The following is a 22,199-nucleotide window of genomic DNA, read 5'->3' as shown; positions in this document are numbered from 1 at the left end:
TCCGCGTTGCCTTTGTAACAGCTCCTATTGCGATGGCATCTTTGCCGACAGTAAAATGTGCCCTGGCCCAGGGTGCTGCACAGGACATAGATGAGGTTTTCCAGTCCCGCCCATTGCGAGAATCAGAGCGGACGGGACAGGAAAATTTGGCGGATCGTTCCAAGGTCCATTCACCTTGGACGGGAATTTCTGGTCTTGGGGTGCGCCTGGCTGGAAAATCCCACCCCTGATGTTGAGAAGACGGAGCCAATTGAGGAAGTATGAGGAAAGGTGACCAAAAACTGAGTCAAAGAGAAAGTTTAGAAGAAGCCCCCAGGGACTGAAGGAGGCAGGTTTGGGGGCAGGGGTGCAGGTGCAGTAGGCGGTAAATAAGGCAAATGGCATGTTGGCCTTCATTGCGAGAGATTCCATGTACGGGAGCAGAGATGTGTTGTTGCAATAATACAGGGCCTTGGTGAAGCCACACCTGAGATTTTGCCTGCAGTTTTGGTCTCCTTTTCTGAGGAAGGATGTTCTTGCTCTTGAGGAAGTGCACCAAAGGTTTATGAAGCTGATTCCGTGGATGGCGGGACTGATGTATGAGGAGAGTTTGACTAGGTTAGGATTGTTTTTGTTGCAGTTCAGGTGAATGAGAGGGGATCTCATAGAGACTTATAAAATTCTAACAGGACTAGACAGGATAGATGCAGGGAGGATATTCCCGATGGTGGGGGGAGTCCAGAACCAGGGGTCACAGTCTGAGGATTCGGGGTAGACCATTTAGGACAGAGACGAAGAGGCATTTCTTCACCCAAAGAGCGGTGAGCCTGTGGAACTCATTACCACAGGAAGTAGTTGATGCCAAAACATTGAATGTATTGAAGAGGTGGCTGGATAGAGCACTTGGGGGCCAATGGGGTCAAAGGTTATGCGGAGAAAGCAGGATTAGGCTATTGAGTTGGACAATCAGCCATGATCGTGTTAAATGGTGGAGCAGGCTCGAAGGGCTGAATGGCCTCTTCCTGCTCCTATCTTCTATGTTTCTATGAACACTAAGGAAGTTGGAAACTGAAAGGAATTTACTCACGGTGACTCTGCTCCGAAGACCATCACCACTTTCTCTCCAGCGTGGTTACTCAACATGGTGAGGCGGAAGAGGTGGTTGAAGGAGCTCTGCCGGGAATACAGCATTCCAGAAGTTGTCTTCATGGGAGATAGGTTTAGTTCCTCAGCCTCGCAGGGTTCCACCTGAAGCAGGTCCCTCATGGCGTAGTCTGTCACAATGTAGCTGTCCTCGCTGGAACACCAGAAGATATGAAAAAGAATTTCATGAGAGACAAAAAGCGGCAGCTGAACATAACGTACAATTACTCCTGCCCCCGCCGTCCTCACTGCTGTCTCACAATGCCAGGGTTTGATTGCAACCTGTCTGTGCGGAGTTTGCACATTCTCCCCATGTCTGTGTGGGTTCCTTCTGGGTGCTCCCGTTTCCTCCCACAGTCCAAAGATGTGTGCCATGAGGTGGAGATGTTGGCATTGGACTGGGGTGGGCACAGTAAAAGTCTCACAACACCAGGGTCACCAACCTCCCATCCACTGACTCTGTCTACACTTACCACTGCCTTGGCAAAGCAGCCAGCGTAATTAAGAACCCCATGCATCCCGGACATTCTCTCTTCCACCTTCTTCCGTTGGGAAAAAGATACAATACATTCTGCACTCTCTCCTTTCCTTCTCTATGAACAGTATGCTTTGTCTGTATTGCGCGCAAGAAACAATACTTTTCAGTGTATGTTAATATATATGATAATAATAAATCAAATCAAAATCAAATCAACAGGTTTATTTGGAATTACGAGCTCTCGGTGACTTGCCTGATGAAGGAGTGGCACTCTGAAAGCTCGTTATTTCAAATAAACCTGTTGGACTTTAACCTGGTGTTGTGAGACTTCTCACTGTGTCAGAGGTGTGTGGGTTAGGTTGATTGGCCATGCTAAATTTCTCCTTAGTTTCAGGGGTAAATACCTGGTGTTACTGGTATATGGCCTGGGTGAGACTGTTGTCCGTGCAGGTTAGGTGGATTGGCCAAGCTAAATTGCCCCTTAGTGTCCCAAGAAGTGTAATTTAAGGAGATTAACAGAGTAAATATGTGGAGTTATGGGGATAGTACCTGGTAAGACAATCTGTTGGAGAGTTGGTGAACACTTAGTGGGCTGAAAATATTCTTTCATGGGATAGGGGCATCGCTGGCTGGGCCAACATTTGTTGCGCATCCCTAATTGCCCTAGGACTGAGAGGCTTGCTCGGTCATTTCAGAGGGCAGTTAACTATCAACCACATTGCTGTGGGTCTGGAGTCACATGTAGGCCAGACCAGGTAAGGATGGCAGATTTCCTTCCCTAAAGGATCAGAAGGATTCTTGTGACAATCGACAATGCTTTCGTGGTCATCATTACTGAAAAGAGCTTACAATTCCAGAATTATTTGCTGAATTGCACTAGTTGTGACAGTGGGATTTGAACATTGGCCTGGGTGCCTGCATTACTATTCCAGTGACATTACCATCATCTCTCTACAAAGGATAATGGAGCTGTTTTCAAAAGAAATGTTATTCCTTTCTCAGAGTTACAAAGCCATCATGCAGAGTGGCCTGGGCAAATCTTTAATCCATCCCCAAAACAAAACAATTCAAATTGAATCCAATTCATGGTCCCCACAAGAGAGACAAACAAGATCCAAGCTGGCCTTCATAGCGAGGGGGATTGAATATAAAAGTAGGGAGGTCTTGCTGCGGCTGTATAGGGCATTGGTGAGGCCGCAGCTGGAGTACTGTGTGCAGTTTTGGTCGCCACAATTACGCAAGGATATTTTGGCCTTGGAGGGAGTGCAGAGGAGGTTTACTAGGCTGATACCGGAGTTGAGGAGGTTGAGCTATGAGGAGAGGCTGAATAAACTAGGCTTGTACTCGTTAGAGTTTAGAAGAATGAGGGGAGATCTCATTGAGACATATAAGATGATGAATGGGATGGATAGGATAGAGGTGGAGAGACTCTTCCCGCTCAGAAAGGACAGTAGGACTAGGGGGCACAGCCTCAAGATAAAGGGGGGGCGGTTTAGAACGGAGTTGAGGAAGAATTTCTTCACTCAAAGGGTGGTGAATCTCTGGAATTCTCTGCCCGTTGAAGTGGTGGAGGCTGCCTCGCTAAATATTTCTAAGACGCAGGTTGATGGGTTTTTGATAAGAGAGGGGATTAAGGGTTATGGGGAGAGGGCGGGAATGTGGAACTGAGCCACGACAGATCAGCCATGATCTTATTGAATGGCGGGGCAGGCTCGAAGGGCTGGATGGCCTACTCCTGCTCCTATTTCTTATGTTCTTATGTTCTGACAAAATAAGGCACCGCACCCAACCTTGGCCTTATCCCTAGGGGCCTACCCTGTACAAGTACTGCTCTTCTCTCCAATTCAGCTCTTTTCTACTCTGACAGATGCTGTCAGACTTGCTGAGATTTTCCAGCATTTTCTCTTTTGGTTAATCCTATGTTTGATCTGAGCCAAAAGGCTGAGAAATGATTGGGTTTGTGCACTACATTTGTCTCTGATGTGGAAAACAAACCACACCCATCAGAAAGAAGGGTCCTTTCTCAAACCCACACACTCTACTCTAAGTCACGGCCAAGCATAGTGACACATTGGTTTCCTCCCACACACCAAAGATGTACGAGTTAGACTAAATTACTCCTTAGTGTCAGGGGGATGAGCAGGGTAAATATGTGGGCATATCGGGATAAACCATCTCTGGGTGGGATTGTTGTCGGTGTAGCCTTGATGGGCTGAATGGCTTCCTTCTGCACTGTAGGGACTTTATGATTCTATGACTGCCTTTCCCCGTGCCTCTCACCCTCACCATGAACTGTCATGGACCATGTTGCAAACAGGCCACCACGGTTCTAAAACAAAATGCGACCTTCACATAGCTATTCACCACAAAATTCTAAATTAGAGAGGATCGATGAAAGAAGGATGTTCCTGATGGTGGGGATGTCCGGAACCAAGGCTCACAGTCTCAGAATACAGGGTGAACCATTTAGGACAGAGATGAGGAGAAATTTGTTCACCCACAGAGTGCTCAGCCTGTGGAAGTTGCCACCACAGGAAGTAGTTGAGACCAATACATTGAATACTTTGATACTGGAGATGAGGGGGTTAGCTTATGAGGAGAGATTAAATAGACTGGGCCTGTACTTGTTGGAGTTTAGAAGGCTGAGGGGGGATCTTATAGAGACTCACAAGACAATGAAGGGGCTAGATAGAGTAGAGGTAGAGAGATTCTTTCCGCTTAGAAAGGAAAACAGAACTAGAGGGCACAGCCTCAAAATAAGGGGGAGTCAGTTTAGATTGGAGTTGAGGAGGAACTTCTTCACTCAAAGGGTGGTGAACCTCTGGAAGTCTCTGTCCATTGAAGTGGTGGAGGCTACCTCGTTGAATATATTTAAGTCACGGGTAGATAGATTTCTGATAGACAAGGGGTATGGGGAGAAAGCAGGAAAGTGGAACTGATCCACTTCAGATCAGCCATGATCTTATTGAATGGTGGGGCAGGCTCGAAGGGCCAAATGGCCTCCTCCTGCTTCTATATTCCTACCCTGCAGAAACTCCCCTGTGTGTAAACCATCCGAGTTAATGCATCTGTTGAATGCACAGTTAAAGGCAAACATTGCCTCAGAGATAGCAAGGACTCAGCAACATCACTGACTCGCCTTCTGCCCTTGATGTCAGACAGCTGTCAGCACCTCCCAGAGACAAAAACAACTTCCTCGAGTGCAATACACGCAGACCTACCACCCATCACCCACTCCAATCCCTACTGCAAGCTGTTTTCAATCAACGCAAGCCTGAACTAGTAACATCATTGTCAACTGGTCAAAGGGGCCCAATTTCGGGTGCCGAAGGATCTAGCACGGCAGCACGCTCAAAACGAGACATGCATTGAATTAGAACAAATTTCGCAATGATTGCATTGTTTGTGTTCCACACAAACCCCATCTTACTTCCTACTCTTACTTCATCCCATCCTCTTAGGGCTTCCTTCTATTTTGTCACCTCGGCATTTGTGATGGGCCTTTTTTAAGCCATTAAGGAGGTCTGTACAGCCACATCCTTGATTTAGAAAACGTTTCCGCTCTTATAATTATTTTGTTGAAGACAAAACTTTAATACATTGAAATTCCCTACCTATCACCTGGCAGTACTGGTTCAATTCCCCGATGGGAAGCTTAGAAGTTGCGTAAAAGTACGCTGGCAGGTGAGGTGTGTTGGAGCAGCAAGGTGGCACAGTGGTTAGGACTGCCTCAGAGTGCCAGGGACCCGGTTCACTTAGGCGACTGTCTGTACGTTCCAAGCTGTGTCTGTGTGGGCTTCCTCCGGGTGCTCTGGTTTCCTCCCACAGTCCAAAGATGTGCAGGTTAGGGGGGCTGGCCATGCTAAATTGCCCCTCACTGTCCCAAATTGTGTAGGTTATGAGGATTAGCCATGCTAAATTGCCCCTTATTGTCCAGAGATCATAGAGTTCATAGAATCCCTACAATGCAGAAGGAGGCCATTTGGCCTATTGAGTCTGCATTGACCACAATCCCACCCAGGCCCTATACCCATAGCCTTACTTATTTTCCCTACTAACCCCCTGACACTAAGGGGCAACTTAGCATGGCCAATCAACCTAACCCGCATGTCTTTCAAACAGTGGGAGGAAACTGGAGCATTTGGATAAAACCCACACAGACATGGGGAGAATGTGCAAACTCCACACAGACCCAAGCCAGGAATCGAACCGAATCTCTGGCACTGTGAGGCACCACAGTGCGAACCACTGTGCCGTCTGTGTAGGTTAGGTGGATTGGCCACGCTAAATTGCCCCTTACCATCTAGAAATGTGTAAATTAGGTGGATCAGTGGGGTAAATGCGTGGATTTTGGGGATAGGCGGTGTTGGCCTGGATAAGATGCTCTAGCAGAAAGTTGGGGCAGATTTGACAGGCTGAAAACACCTAGATTTACACACCAACTTTCACATACTTGCGACGTCCAAAAGCACTTTACAGCCACTGAAATACTTCTGTATTGCAATCGCTATTGTAATATAGGAAAACATGATCGCTAATTTGTACACAGCAAGATCTCACAAACAGCAATATGATACAGGCCAGATAATCAGTGACAATAGTTGAGTGATAAGCATTGGTCAAGATACTGGGTCAAACTCCTTTGCTCTTTGTTAAAATGATGCTGTAGAATTTGTTTGCCACTTCATAAGGCATTCCTGTTATACCTGCTTCACTTCTAATCCAAAAGACGGCTCTTCCAACAGTGCTACACTGGGAGTGTAAGCTTAGATTTACGGGTGGCATGGTGGCACAGTGGTTAGCATTGCAGCCTCACAGCGCCAGGGACGCGGGTTCAATTCTCAGCTTGGGTCACTATCTGTGTGAAGTCTGCACATTCTCCCCGTGTCTGTGTGGGTTTCCTCTGGGTGCTCTGATTTCCCCCCACAGTCCAAAGACATGCTGGTTAGGTGCACTGGCCATGCTAAATTCTCTCTCAGCGTACCTGAACAGGTGTAGAAGTGTGGCGACCAGGGGATTTTCACAGTAACTTCATTGCAGTGTTAATGTAAGCCAACTTGTGACACCAATAAATAAATTTAAAAAGCTTATAAAAAGTTCTGGAGCGGAACGCAAAACCCCAACTTCTTGCCTATAGCTGGAATGGTGAACAACACTGTTCTAATGCACAGAATCACCTTCTCAGAGAAACCACTTCAATTCTCACCTACACCCTCATTTGATTTTCATTGTATTATTGTCATGTATCAGTATACAGTGAAAAGTATTGTTTCTTGCACACTATACAGACAGAGCATACCATTCATGGAGAAGGAGAGATTGCAGAATGCAGTGTTACAATCACGGCTGGGATATAGAAAAAGATCAGCTTAATGCAAGGTAAGTCCATTCAAAAGTCAGATGGCAGCAGGATAGAAGCTGTTTTGAGTGGGTTGGTACGTGTCCTCAGACTTTTATATCTTTTTCCCAATGGAAGTAGGTGGAAGAGAGAATGTCCAGGATACGTGGGGATCCTTGATTATGCTGGCTGCTTTTTCAAGGCAATGGGAAGTGTAGACAGAACATATGAACACGTGTGATATGCTTGTCCATATAGCTGGGGGTGCAGACCAATTTTTATGGTACTTTGTTCCAGATACCAGAGCAATCTTTTCCAACATTTTGAAATGGCTTGTGAAGTGTAGCTGGAAATCATTAGCTCCGATACAGAGTCCAAAAAAAAATCTACAAGATCTTCCATCACTCTGACTCTGGGGTTATTTAGTGCACAATGCAGTTCGCAAGTTTAAAATAACACAGGCATACCATTCCTCAATGAAATTCCTGGCATCAATTTCCAATTAAAATCTTCCTCACTGCCTTGTTAACCTCTCTGCTCCATTGCGCCTGGTGCAACTGGGGCAGTTTCACAATGCACATCTGTTTGGTTGGTGTCACGCTCCGCGGACTCCATTATTTTATTTCATACGGCTGCGTATAGAGCAACAACTGCAATGTTACATCGAAGTGTCAAGGCGGAATATTGTATCAGGAGTGTATCGCTGGAATATCTCCTTCGTATTCCTGAGTCGGGCACTGACTTGGTTTGTTCTCACTGGAACGATGGAGGTTGAGGGGTGACCAGATAGAGGAAATTACAAGATTATGAGTGGCGTGGACAGAGTGGATAGTCAGATGCTCTTTCGTAGGGTAGAAAAGTCAATTACGAGGGGACATAGGTTTAAGGTGCGTGGGGAAAAGTTTAGAGATGTGAGAGGCAAGTTTTTTACACAGAGGGTGGCGAATGTCTGGAACACACTGCCCTTGGGAGGGGGTGGGAGCAGGTACGGTAGTAGCATTTAAGAGGCAACTAGACAAATACATGAATAGGATGGGAATGGAAGAATACAAACTCTGTAAGTGCATACGCTTTTAGTTTCAGCAGACATCATGATCGGCACAGGCTTGGAGGGCCAAAGGGCCTGTTCCCGTGCTGTACTGTTCTTTGTTCTTTGTTACGCGTTCCACAGTCTGTTCTGGGTGAACACAGTCGCACGCAGCAGAGTTAGTAATTTTTCATTGAGTACCTGCCTCTGCCAGGGCTTCTGCGGGTCTGGTTTCAGGATAACAATGGGCTTCATGGGCTCTTGAAACCAGGGACCTTCTGCGTCTAGTCTTGTTTGCGATTTCTCGTGAGGACCATGAATTTTTCCCAAGCTTGAAATCGCAGAATTGTTGAAACCACAGAATTGTTACGGCACTGAGTGTCTTTAGGGCAGAGATGGATGGGTCCTTGATCAATAAGGGAATCAAGGGTAATGGGGGTGAAGGCAGGAGAATGGGGATGAGAATCATATCAGCTATGATTGAATGATGGGCCGAATGGCCTAATTCGGCTCCGATATCTTATGCCGCCCTACTTCGCTGGCATCAATGGTCTGGAGTGTCCAGGTGAAAGGGGCTATAAAAGTGAACATTTCTTTGCAGTGTTCATTCCAGGTCTTCATTGATCCAGCTGCCCAAGCTTCAGCCAAAAAAGCTTTTGTCTCTTAACTTTGGTTAATATCTTGTTATTCAGCCCTTTGACTTTCCAGCTCCAATGAACTAGAGCTCGTTCTAAACTCTGCAGCTTATGTGCTAACCCACAGCAAGAACCCTCTCACATCCCCTATGTAATCGACCAGATGTAGCCCATTCGGCCCATCGAATCTGCTCTGCCGTTTACTGAGAACATGATGGATCTGATCAGATCTGATGATCCTCAACTCCAATTTCCTGCTTTATCCACATAACCACAAGCAGCACGGTGACTAGCATTGCTGCCTCACAGCGCCAAGGACCCAGATTTGATTCTGGCCTTAGGTGATTATCTGTGTGGAGTTTGCACATTCTCCCCATATCTGTGTGGGTTTCTTCGGCGTGCTATGGTTTCCTCCCACAGTCCAAAGATGTGTAAGTTAAGTGGATCAGCCATGGTAAATGTGGGGGTTTACAGGGATAAGGCGGAGGAGAGGGCCTGGGTGGGATGCTTTTTTTCGGAGAGTTATTCCACAGTCAACGGGCCAAATGGCTTCTTTCTGCACTGTAGGGATTGAATTGTTTCAACTCTTGATTCCCTTACTGATTAAAAATCAGCCTTGAACAGACTTAATGACCTAGCCTCTACAATCCTCTGCGCTAAAGAATTCCGGATTCACTCCCCCCGAGGGAAGAAATTCCTCCTCATCTCTGTCTTAAATGGGCAACCCTATATACTGGTTCTAGATTCTGCCACAAGAAGAGACAACCTCTCAGCCCTATCCTGTCAAGTCCCCTGAGAATTCTATATGTCTCAAAAAGGTCACCTCTTCTAAACTCAGTGAGTACAGGCTCTACCTACTCCACTTCAGTTAATGGTAGGGCATTGGAGAGAGTTACAGAACAAAAAGATCTCGGGGTACAGGTTCATAGCTCCTTGAAAGTGAAGTCACAGGTGGACAGAGTGGTGAAGAAGGCATTCGGCATGCTTAGTTTCATCGGTCAGAACATTGAATACAGGTGTTGGAATGTCTTGTTGAATTTGTACAAGACATTGGTAATGCCACACTTGGAATACTGTGTGCAACTCTGGTCACCCTATTATAGAAAGGATATTATTAAACCAGGAAGAGTGCAAAAAAGATTTACTAGGATGCTACCGGGACTTGATGGATTGAGTTATAAAGAGAGGTTGGATAGACTGGAACTTTTTTCTCTGTAGTGTAGGTGGCTGAGAGGTCCATAAAATAGTGAGGGGCATAGATCAGATCGACAGTCATTATCTTTTCCCAAAGGTAGGGGAGTATAAACCTAGAGGACAGGGGTTTAAGGCGAGAGGGAAGAGATACAAAAGTGTCCAGAGGGCCAATTTTTTCACACAGAGGGTGGTGAGTGTCTGGAACAAGCTGCCAGAGGTAGTAGTAGAGGTGGGTACAATATTGTCTTTTAAAAAGCATTCAGCCAGTTACATGGGTAGGATGGGTATAGAGGGATATGGGCCAAATGCGGGCAATTGGGATTAGCTTAGGGATTTAAAAAAACAGGGCAGCATGATCTTGGGTCAAAGGGCCTGTTTCTGTGTTGCAAATCTCTATGACTCTATGGCCTCTCCCCAGACCAAAAAAACCTCTCCATACCCAGGATCAACTGAGTGAATCATCTCTGGACACCTCCAATACCAAATTTAAATTTAAAATTCCTATCCTTGAAATTTCAATTCTTCCTTTCCCTCATCCCTCCCTGTGTCTCTGTAATTCGTGACCTAACAGCCTTCAAGAACTCTACATTCCTCCAATTTTGGCCTTTTGTCTACCGCCAATTTCTTTTGCCCCCCCGCTTCCTGGCAAGCCCTGGCTCAGCGACCGAGACTTAAAATGAACTCCTTAAGCTTCTGCCGAGAATATACAGCACAGGAAGAGGCCATTCAGCCCAACCTGTCCATGCTGGCCTTCGTACTCTCGGAGACTGCAAACAAGCAGTTTCTCTGTTTTAAGATGGAAAAGATGCTGTACAAAGTTTTGCAGAAGCTGCTAGGATGCTTTCAAACAGTATTTGAGTGAGATTGCAGATGGGATGCAGTTTCAACTGGAATCCAATGTTTCATTCCACCAGTTTTCAGTGTCAAGGCCCGTGTTACTGACCATTGGAATGATTTTGCCTTAAGTTAAATGTATGTAGATGAGCACTCCATCATCTCGCAGCTTTGCTTTGTTATCCAGAATGTCTCATCTATGCCCCTGAAGAGTGAAAGACTCGCATCGTTTAGGGAGACAATTGTGCACAGCAAGATCCCACAAATAGCAATGCGATAAATTACCCAATATCCTGTTTTAGTAAAGTTGGTTGAATGAGAAAGAACGGAAAATGGGGAGAACTCCCTTGCTTGTCTTAGTGGATAATGCCATGGGATCTTTTCTCACCTGCCTGTTTGGAGACGGGAGGGGTGCAGGGAAAGGCGGAGAGCTTTGCTCAACTTCTCATCTGAAAAACAACACCTCCGACAACACAGCACACCCTCAGTGCTAGATTTTGTGGTCAAGTCTGCAGATTGAGATGCACAATCTCCTGACCTGGAGATGATTGCGCAGCCAAAGGGGAACATTTTTAGACAGTCCCAGTTTGGCTTAATTCGCTACTCTTTAATCACTGTGTTAGAAGTTAAACCCAATCTCAGGATGACTACACATCCTTGACTGACCTTTCAATGCAGCCCTAAGGGAGTGTGGTTTTGTTTGGATGCTTAGTGGAGACATTAATTTGATTCGATTTGATTTATTGTCGCATGTATTAGTATACAATGAAAAGTATTGTTTCTTGCACGCTAAGGAGGGTGTTACAGTCACAGCTAGACTGTAGAGAAAGATCAACTTAATGTGAGGTAGGTCCACTCAAAAGTCTGACAGCAGCAGGGGAGAAGCTGTTCTTGAGTCGGTTGGTACGTGACCTCAGACTTCAGGATCTTTTTCCTGGCGGAAGAAGGTGGAAGAGAGAACTTCCGGGATACACGGCATTCTTGTTTATGCTGGCTCCTTTTCTGAGGCAGCAGGAAGTGGGGACAGAATCAATGGATAGGCCAAGGTCATTAAGCCGAGGCTCTGTCACAGCTTTCTCACAGGTGGACCTAAAGGATAGGCGTGACATCCCATGAAGAAAAGGAAACTCTGGTATGTTGGCTAACATTCCTACCAAACCAGCACTGCCAAAGACAGAACATCTGTTTCTCCAGAAAAGGCTTATTATATAATCAGAAACTCTTCCTGTTTAAAAGTTTCTCTCAAATTTAACGATTTCTTAGAGGATTGTGGCGCAGTGCCACTCTTTAAAGAGGAGACACAGAGTCCAAGTTGACACTGGTTATAAATGCCTGTAACCTTTAAACAGAAACATGCTGTCCAGCTAAGCCAAGAAGCCTTATTAAGCACCTCAGCCCAACACAATAAGAAACAGATGCAAAAACATTCAAACTAATTAAAGGCAACTAGTGAGAGTAAAATAATGAATGGAAGCTCTTCACCACTGAGCTAGCTCCTTGCAAGAAGACAAAGAGAATTGATGAATGGTTATGTCGCATTCCAAACTCTCGCTGAACTTCATTCCGAGACCGAGGTCACAAATGTATAAGAGCGCTGGCTTGCCCGCTCCCGATGGGAAATACATGGGAAATGTTCAAGACTTCCTTTGCAGAAAGAACAGACGATATCTAACATTTAACACACACTGAAGTCCCGATACATTGTTTTGCACAGTGGCATGATGGCCATTTATTCACCACACGGTAAAGCCAAATACGCCACTTTAGTGAGACCAGAAAGCACAAGGACAGAAGAAGCTTTCTCTCACTCTACCTTCCCCATTCCATTGGTGGTCTGTATATCCCTGGTTCCTCGTCGCTGCACATAGACGTTTGAAGCCCCATCACGTGACTGAATCACATCCCAGACAGACCATCAATCATGGAGTCATAGAGGTTTACAGCATGGGAAAGGGCCCTTCGGCCCAACTTATCCATGCTGCCCTTTCTTTTAACCATTAAGCTAGTCCCAATTGTTCACGTTTGGCCCATATCCCTCTATACCCATCTTACCCATATAACTATCAAAATGCTTTTTAAAATACCTGCTTCTACTACTGCCTCTGGGAGCTTGTTCCAGACACTCACCACCCTCTGTGTGAAAAAATTGTTCCTCTGGATCCTTTTGTATCTCTCCTCTTGCACCTTAAACCTTTGCCCTCTAGTTTTAGACTCCCCTACCTTTGGGAAAAGATATTCACTATCTTACCCATGCCCCCCGTTATTTTATAGACCTCTATAAGATCACCTCTCAGCCTCTTACACTCCAGGGGAAAAAGGTCCCAGTCAATCCAGCCTCTTCTTATAACTCAAACCATCAAGTCCCAGTAGCATCCTGGTAAATCTTTTCAGTCTGCTGTGATTATACCCATCACGGTTTTTATCTCTCAACTCTTTCAGCAACTATTTGACCAAGGAAATAGTTGTTCTGTTGGGTGATGCCAGTCCGCAGGGGATGTCATCTGAAGAATTAGATCATTTGGAAGGGGAATCAGGAAGCACTGTTTTCAGAGCAAGGGCAGTAGATATCTGGAACACTCAGTCCTTAAATTATCTGTGGAAGTGGGAGGACAATTGGAAGTTTTGAGATTGATATTGGTACATTTGCGTTTGGTCAAGGAATATGGAGCTAGAGTGACTAAATGGAGTTAAGATCAGCCATGATCTTATTGAATGGCGGGACAGGCTCGAAGGGCTAGATGGCCTACTCCTGCTCCTATTTCTTATGTTCTTAAAGTAGAGATCAGCCGTGGTCCAACTGCTAGGGGTTATTGAAAGGGTCAATGGCTTTCTGTTGATGCTAATACCCTGGAATTTCCCATCTACCACTAAAATACTAAGCAGGTCATAGGCTAGGAATCCTGAGGTGAGTAACTCACTTCCTGACCCCACAAAGCCCATCCACCATCCACAACTCAGGACTGTGATGGAATACTCTCTGCTTGCCTGGATGCCATGACGTGGAGTTGCCGGTGAGTGTTCCCTTCCTGACGAGGAATACTGCAGCAGTCAAGGGCATTCAGCCTCTGATCTTCGGGTAAGAGGCCTTCACGACAAATAGCAATGCAGAATCGCTGACCAGAAACTGATAGCCAAGATCCGCACACATGAGGACGGCCTCACCTGGGATCTTGGGTTCATGTCACACTGTCTGTAACCCCCATGACTTGCAAAATCTCACTAACTGTCCTGGCTGGAGACAATTCACACCTCTTTAACCTGTGCGTAACCCTCTCTCCACTCACATTGCCTGCACCTGTAAAGACTTGATTACCTGTTAAGCCTTGCATTCCAACCATTATCTTGCAATTGAGTTTGTGTCTATAAATGCCCCGTTTGTGTAACAAATCCTGCACTCACCTGATGAAGGAGCAGCGCTCCGAAAGCTCTTGCTATCAAATAAACCTGTTGGGCTTGAAGTGGTATCGTGAGGCTACTTATATTACAGTGTGGCTCCAATAATTCTCAAGAAGTTCAATACCATCCAGGACAAAGCAGCCAGAATCACAGATTACCACAGTGCAGAAGAAGCCCTTCAGCCCATCGAGACTGCACCAATGCATAACCAGCTCGATTGCGATCCATTACACAAATTTTCACTCCCTCAACCACTGACACACAGTGGCAGCAATGTCTATCACCCACAAGATGCATTGCAGGAACTGACCAAGGTCCAAACGGCAGCACACTCCAAACTCATGACCACTACCATCGAAAAAGACAAGTGCAGCAGACACATGGCATCACCACCACCTGGAGGTTCTCCTCCAAGTCACTCACCATCCTGACTTGGAAATATATTAACCATTCCTTTGCTGTCACTGTGTCAAAATCCAGGATCGCCCTCCCCAACAATGCTATGGGGCTACGTACATTACAGGGAGTGCAGCAGTCCAAGAAGGCAGCTCACCCCCACCTTCTGAAGGGCAACAAGAGATGGGCAATAAATGCTGGACTGCAGTGGCAACAAGTAGAAGGCTTGCTGTAGTGTAATAGCTATGAATAGTTATAGAATAGTTATGGTAATGAATGAAGTAGACTTTGATCTAACATAGTAATCAGTAGTCACGTGCTGGACATTTGTGAGAGAGGATGGAACAGTCTGTACTCATGAGGGACACACCTACTCTGTAACCAATCATATATAGTAAATAAAGTTGTATAATAAAGCAGTCTGAATGAACAACCTGATTCAGGCTACAATCTCTCGAGATACGATAGGCCGTGCTACCAACATGTGACATAGTTCAACATCACCTTCTGAAGGCAACTACAGATGGATCATCATTACAGCCTCATCAGTGTCACAACATTTCTGAGTAAATATAGAAATCTTACAGTGTAGAAGGAGGCCATTCAGCCCATCAAGCCTGTATCAATAACAATCCTACCCAGTTCCTATACCCATAACCCCACGCATGTACCCTGTTTAGCCCCCTGATGCTAAGGGGCAATTGATCATGTTGCATTCACCTGCATATCTCCGGATTGTGGCAGGAAACCGGAGCACCCAGAGGAAACTTCAGACAGATAGATACATTTTTGAACAGTAAAGGAATCAACGGTTATGGTGAGCGGGCGGGTAAGTGGAGCTGAGTCCACAAAAAGATCAGCCAGGATCTTATTGAATGGCGGAGCAGGCTCGAGGGGCCAGATGGCTACTCCTGCTCCTAAACGCACAAGGGAGAACATGCAAACTTACACAATCAGTGACCCAAGCTAGGAATTGAAGCCGGGTCCCTGATACTTTGAGGCAGCAGTGCTAACCAGTGTGCCATCATGCTGTAGCGTCGCCAGCTATTACGAAACCCGCTTCTCAGCATTCCAACACTGCAGTTATGTTTATCACAGTGTGGGAAGCAACAATATACAGCAATGAATGACAACCAGGACACACACATCTGTCAGCTTGCGAAACATCTGCTTCTGATCTATGCTGGGTGTTTACAGCATTCTCTTGAAAGCAGGCCAGCAAGTTTTGAGCAGTAACAGCTCTTCTGACTCAATGTGTTTGGCTATTTAAAGCTGAAGTGACAAAGGCCCTTCTAACCTCCTGCCTCCCCACAACATTCTTCCTTCTCTCAGACAGAGATGAAGACTTCCAGAAACTATGTCAGCTAGTAAACAATTCCCAATAACTTCCTCAAACGAGAGCAGGGCCATGTGCTAAAGCCAAGGTGGATGGTTCTTTTGCTGCAAGTAGCAGCGGTTGAGAAATATTTCTGGGAAATCCGAGCTCCAATGATGCTGCTGTGTGGAGATAACAAACACCGTCCTGTTTAACCCTTTGTTCTGTGTGATGATGAATAGTGCGATTGTGTGAAAGGACTGAAAGCAGTCAGCATTCCTCGATAGCTCAGGAAGTGAACAGCTGGGCAGTACATTAGGTACAACCTTCCCAGAGAGGGGAGACAATGTTGTAGTGGTATAACGTCACTGGGCTAGTAATCCAGAGGCCCCAGGCTAATGCGCTGGGGACACGGGTTCAAATCCCATCCTGGCAGCTGGTGGAGTTTAAAATTTATTGCATCATAGAATCCCTACAGTGCAGAAGGAGGCCATTCAGTGCATCGAGTCTGCACTGACCACAATCCAACACTTCAATTCGATTAAGTTGAAAGCCAGTCTCGGTAATGGTGAACATGTCAATTGTTGTAAAAATGTAAAAACCCATCTGGTTCACTAATGTCCTTTAGGGAAGGAAATCTGCCGTCTTTACCTGGTCTGGCCTACATGTGACTCCACATCCACAGCAATGTGGTTGACTCATAACTACCTCTCTGATGTAGCAAGTCATTCATAGAATCATAAAGTCCCTACAGTGCAGAAGGAGGCCATTCAGACCATTGAGCCTGCACTCACAACAGTCCCACCCAGGACCCATCCCTGTAACCTCACGCATTTACCCTGCTCGTTCCCCAGAAACTAAGGGGCCATTTAACATGGCCAATCAAGCTAACCCAGACATCTTTGGAGTGTGAAAGTCCCCTAGTCGTCACACTCCAGCACCTGTTCGGGTACATTGAGGAAGAATTTAGCATGGCCAATGCACCTAATCAGCATATCCTTCGGACTGTGGGAGGAAGCCAGTACACCCGGCGGAAACCCATGCAGACACGGGGAGAATGTGCAGTGACCCAAGGCTTGAATTGAACCCGGGTACCTGGCACTATGAGACAGCAGTGCTAACCACTGTGCCACACAGTTAAAGGGCAATTAGAGATGGACAATAAATACTGGCCTAGTCAGCAATACCCACACCTTGTGAAAGAATAAAGAAAACAACATTTCTACTTGTCCAATTTTTCCCTCCTGTGCATCCCCAATTTTATTCCCTCACCATTTGTAGTCAGGCCTGCAGCTGCCTAAGCCCTAAGCTCTAAGATTCCTTTCCGAAATTTCCCCCTTCCTTTGGTTCATTTGGTCACATACCCCAAGAGCTCTTTAAGTGGCTGGATGTCACAGTTTGTCTGATAATGCTCCTATGAAGACCTATGTGATGATTTACTGTACTAAAGGCGCTATATAAATGCAACTGTTACGTTGTGGTACATCTCACATTTAATCACCTTGAACCTCTGCAGCCATGTGACGATAATAACTTCATGACAGAGGTCACGTGTCCAGGTGTGTAACTCAGAGGGTAACCCTGGAGGTGCTAATGTTCCCCCGATGCTGTTCTCTTGGGACTGTGCCTGGAGCTGTACACAGCGCGAGAGGCCTTGAACACACTTTGGGCGGGATTTTACTACCTCACCTGAGTGAGGCTGGAAACTTCCACCCGAGGTCTACAGATATTTCCATTATCTGCCCCTCACCTGCTCCAATTCTGGAGAGTGGGGTGGTAGAATTCTGGCATTTGTGTTTGAATAGCCTGATCCCACTCTGTGAAAAATGTGTGCTGGAATAGGACGAAATCCAAGTAAGGTAGAGAAAGGCCCAAGAGTGAGGGTGGTGATTGGAGGGCAAAAGATGTGGAAGAGTGATTGAGAGCGACAGAAGGGGGGAATGTGAGGAGGGCGGGAAGGTGAGATTCGATTTGATTTATTATTGTCACATGTATTAATATACAATGAAAAGTATTGTTTCTTGTGCGCAGTACAGACAAAACATACTGTTCATAGAGAAGGAAAGGAGAGAGTGCAGTATGTAGTGTTACAGTCATAGCTCGGGTGTAGAGAAAGATCAACTTAATGCAAGGTAGGTCCATTCAAAAGTCTGACGGCAGCAGGGAAGAAGCTGAGAAGAGAGAGGGTGGGAAGGAGAGAGGGAAAAGGCGAAAGGGGGAAGGTGGGAGAGTGGGAAGAGCAGGAGGGAAGGTGATAGGGAGAGAGGGAAGGTGAGAGGGAAGGGAAGGGGGGAAGGTGAGAGGGTGAAGGTGAAAGAGGGAAGGTGAGAGAGTGGGAAGGGAAGGGGGGAATATGAGAGGGAGAGGGTGAAGGTAAGAAGGAAGGGAAGGGGGAAGGAGAGAGGATGAAGGCGAGAAAGTGGGAAGGGAAGGGGGGAAGTTAAGAGGGAGAAGGTGGGGGGGAAGGTGAGAGGGTGAAGATGAGAGAGTGGGAAGGGAATGGGGAAGGTGAGGGGGGAAGGTGAGAGTGGGGAGGTGGGGGGGAAGGTGAGACAGTGGAAAGGGAAGGGGAGAAGAGACGGTGAGAGGGGGAGGTGAGGAGGAGGTGGAGGGGTTGGTGGGGGCAGGAATATGTGGGGGGGAAGGCAAAAATGGGGAAAATGCATAAGAGAAAGGGGAGAAGGGAGGGCGGGGTAGGAAATGCCAACTCACCTTTTCTTCTTGGTGACAATAAGGACATCGTTGAACAGGAAGAAATACACTTGTTGCTTTGACATGCGCTTGGAAAATATGCCGGTGTCCTCGACAAACCCCATCAGCTCACCTCGCTTGGATAACCATCGAGAGGAAGACACCAGGGGAAATGGCTGGGAAGAGAAGATACCAGATTGTCAGATCGGAGACGGTGAAAGGACAGGTCATGGCAGCCAGGGACTGATCGCCACCTGATCGAAAAACAGAATGTATCGTTAAAATGACCTGGGTCTGAATGTTCACATAAGCCGATGATAGTGTTTCTTGACAATTCAGATCACTCGGATGGTGATGGCTAACATGAGGGGACATAGCTTTAAATTAAGGGGTGATAATTATAGGATGGATGTCAGAGGTAGGTTCTTTACTCAGAGGGTAGTCAGGGCGTGGAATGCCCTGCCTGCAGCAGTTGTGGATTCGCCAACTTTAAGGGCGTTCAAATGGTCAGTGGATAGGCATATGGATAACATTGGAATAGTTGAGGTTAGAGAGTCATTAGATTGGTTCCACTGGTCGGCGCAACATCGAGGGCCGAAGGGCCTGTACTGCGCTTAATGTTCTATGTTCTATGTTAATTCATTGGGCGGTACCTGTGATTCCATTCCAGAACAGACAAACCCATGACTTGTTCCAACCAACAATCCTCAGGAGAGTTTATTCTTCTAGTTTTGAAATAATTGCCTCTGGGAACACTCACAGGTTTCCACATAAATCACACTACCATCCAGAAGGACAAGATCAGTAGATGACTGAGAACACTATCACCCGGAGGTTCCCTCCCAAGCCACTCACTATCCTGACTTGGAAAACATCACCGTTCCTTCACTGTGACTGGGTCAAAACCCCGAAACTCCCTCCCTAACAGCACCGTGGCTGTACCTACACCACAGGGGCTGCAGCGGTTCAAGAAGGCCGCTCATCGCTACCATCTCCAGCGCGATGGCCTAGTGGTATTATTGCCAGAATATTAATCAGGGATCTCAGCGAATGTTCCGTAGACCCGAGTTCAAATCCGGTCACGGCAGATGGTAGAATTTGAATTCAAATGAAAATTATCTGGAATTAAGAGTCTACTGATGATCATGAAACCATTATCGATTGTCGGAAAAACCCACTTCGTTCACTTTAGGGAAGGAAATCTGCCGTCCTTACCTGGTCTGGCCTACATGTGGCTCCAGAGCCACGGCAATGTGGTTGACTCTCAACTGCCCTCCAAGGACAACCAGAGATGGGCAATAAATGCTGGCAAGCCAGCAATGCCCATGTCCCACAAATGAATTAAAAAAAGATTAGGGATGGGCAATTACTGCCAGTGTTGCACACATGCCATGAATGAATAAAATAGAAACCTCCAGCAGTTTGCCACGTAACATAGGGATATTGTTACAACAAGCCAGGAATGTGATTGAATACTCCCCGCTTGCCTGGATGGGTGCAACTCCAACAAGACTCAAGAAGCTTGACACCTTCCAAGACAAAGCAGCCCCACTTGAGGGGCACCAGATCTACAAACATGCACTCCCACCACCACCAACACCCAGTCGCAACAGTGTGTACCATCTACAAGATGCACTGCAGCATTTCACCAAAGATCATAGAAACCCTACAGTGCAGAAAGAGGCCATTCAGCCCATCAAGTCTGCACCGACCACAATCCCACCCAGGCCCTATCCTCATATCCCTACATATTTTACCCACTAATCCCTGTAACCTATGCATCCCGGGACACTAAGGGGCAATTTAGCATGCCCAATTAACCTAACCCGCACATCTTTGGGCTGTGGAGCAAACTGGAGCACCCGGAGGAAACCCACACAGACACGGGGAGAGTGTGCAAACTCCACACAGACAGTGACCCAAGCCGGGTATCGAAGGCAGGTCCCTGGAGCTGTGAAGCAGCAGTGCTAACCACTGTGCTATCCTTAGACAGCACCTTCCAAACCCACGACCACTTCTACCTAGAAGGACAAGGGCACAGATAAACGGGACCACCACCACCACTCACCCCCATCCTGACTTGGAAGTATAGCGCCGTTCGTTCACAGTCGCTGGGTTCAAATCCTGGAATTCCCTCCCTAGCAGTATTGTGCGTCAACCCACAGCACATGGACTGCAGCGGTTCAAGAAGGCAGCTCACCCCCACCTTCTCAAGGGCAACTAAGGATGGGCAATAAATCCTGGCACCCATGGCCCATGAATGAATAAAAAAATCAAACAGTTTCCCCATGCATCAATCCAATTAAACTCAGCTGGAATTTGCAGAGCTTTCTATTAAGAATGGACAGAGACAGAGCATTGTATAATAGATTTTTTCAACGTGCCTGCTGAGATGCAAAAAAAACACTCTGCATGTATCTGTCTCATAATTAATTAACTTTTTATAAAAATTCATTCTTGGGACATGCAAATGTCACTGGCAAGACCAGCTATTATTACCTAGCTCGAGCTGCTCTTGAAAAGGTCGCACTGAGTTACTTACTTTGAACCAGACTCATCTGTTTGATGAACGGTAACTCCCACAGTGCTGTTTGGGAAGGAGTTACAGGATTTTGACCAGCGGCAGTGGAGGAAGGGTGACTGGAATTTTCCAGCTGTTCAGGGTGGCCGGATCTTCTGGTTCCGTCGCAGCGAGGACTGGAGTCAATGGGGCCGTCTCGCTCTGTGAGATATACACCACGGGGAGCCCAGGAAATAGCATTTCCCCGTGATATATTACCAAGTCAGGGGATGAGTGGCTGGAGGGGAACTTGCAAGTGGGAGTATTTCCACGTGTCTGCTGCCCTTGTCCTCCTCGCTGGTCGATTAATTTGCGAGGTGGAAGTCTCACTTTTACAATTGATTAAAAACTGCTTTGTGTTAACGTTACAACAAAGTGTTGCTATTTGCAGTATCAAGACCTTCGAAAATTTGAATTTCAAAGCCCACGGTGACTTTAGTCTATCCAGGCTCAACCACAGCGTCCGCGATATGTTAACATTCACTGGTGATGTCGAGTGGGCGATATTGGAACGATCGATGTTTATTAACTTGTCTGACTTTTCTTTCTAACCACTTCAGAGAAATTGTATTTGTATTTTCAGACAGCTTAGAGAAGTTAAATCTGGATCACACATTGACTCAAAAGCAAGACTGAAAGACACAGATAGAGACATGTTTACGACTGGCGCATAGAAAATCGTCTTTGCTTGAATAGTAGGCAGCATGTGGATTCTACTGGGGAAAAGATTAATGAAGACAAGAACTCTGATAAGGTGGAGGGGATGATGTGGAGATGCCAGCGTTGGACTGGGGTAAACCCAGTAAAAAGTCTCACAACACCAGGTTAAAGTCCAACAGGTTTATTTGGTAGTGATATAAATAAACAAATAAACCTGTTGGACTTTAGCCTGGTGTTGTGAGACTTCTTAAGGTGGAGGGAGGGTGACAGGAGGGTCATTCTGGATGCATGAGCTTGGATGGGCTAACTAGATTTTCTTCGTGTAAACCCACAGATAGGAGGACAAGGACAGCATGTGCAACAGGAACAACACCCCAAGGTCCTACCTCCACTCCCCTCTCAAAGTCAATGGCACGGTGGCACAGTGGTTAGCAGTGTTGCTTCACCGTGCCAGGGACCTGGGTTTGATTCCTAGCCTGGGTCACTGTTTGTGTAGAGTCTGCATGTTCTACCTGTGTCTGTGTGGGTTTCCTCCCTCAATCCAAAAGGGGTG

The 22,199-nt window shown here is 46.4% G+C and overlaps 1 protein-coding gene across 1 annotated transcript in view; it reads right to left on the bottom strand.

Moving 5' to 3' along the window:
• LOC145341136 (rho guanine nucleotide exchange factor 26-like) overlaps positions 1-22,199 on the bottom strand; it is a 188,639-nt gene that overhangs the window by 21,855 nt on the left and 144,585 nt on the right. The window contains exons 11-12 of the mRNA XM_080186023.1: positions 18,448-18,602; positions 1,067-1,276 (exon numbers count right to left, since the gene is read on the bottom strand). Coding sequence (XP_080042149.1) covers positions 1,067-1,276; positions 18,448-18,602 — 365 coding nt within the window. The remainder of the gene's footprint in view (positions 1-1,066; positions 1,277-18,447; positions 18,603-22,199) is intronic.

The sequence above is a fragment of the Carcharhinus amblyrhynchos genome, chromosome 3, assembly GCF_965287045.1.
Source record: "Carcharhinus amblyrhynchos chromosome 3, sCarAmb.v2.hapA, whole genome shotgun sequence".
Classification (NCBI taxonomy): Eukaryota; Metazoa; Chordata; class Chondrichthyes; order Carcharhiniformes; family Carcharhinidae; genus Carcharhinus; species Carcharhinus amblyrhynchos.
This window is presented reverse-complemented; position numbering and strand designations above follow the sequence as displayed.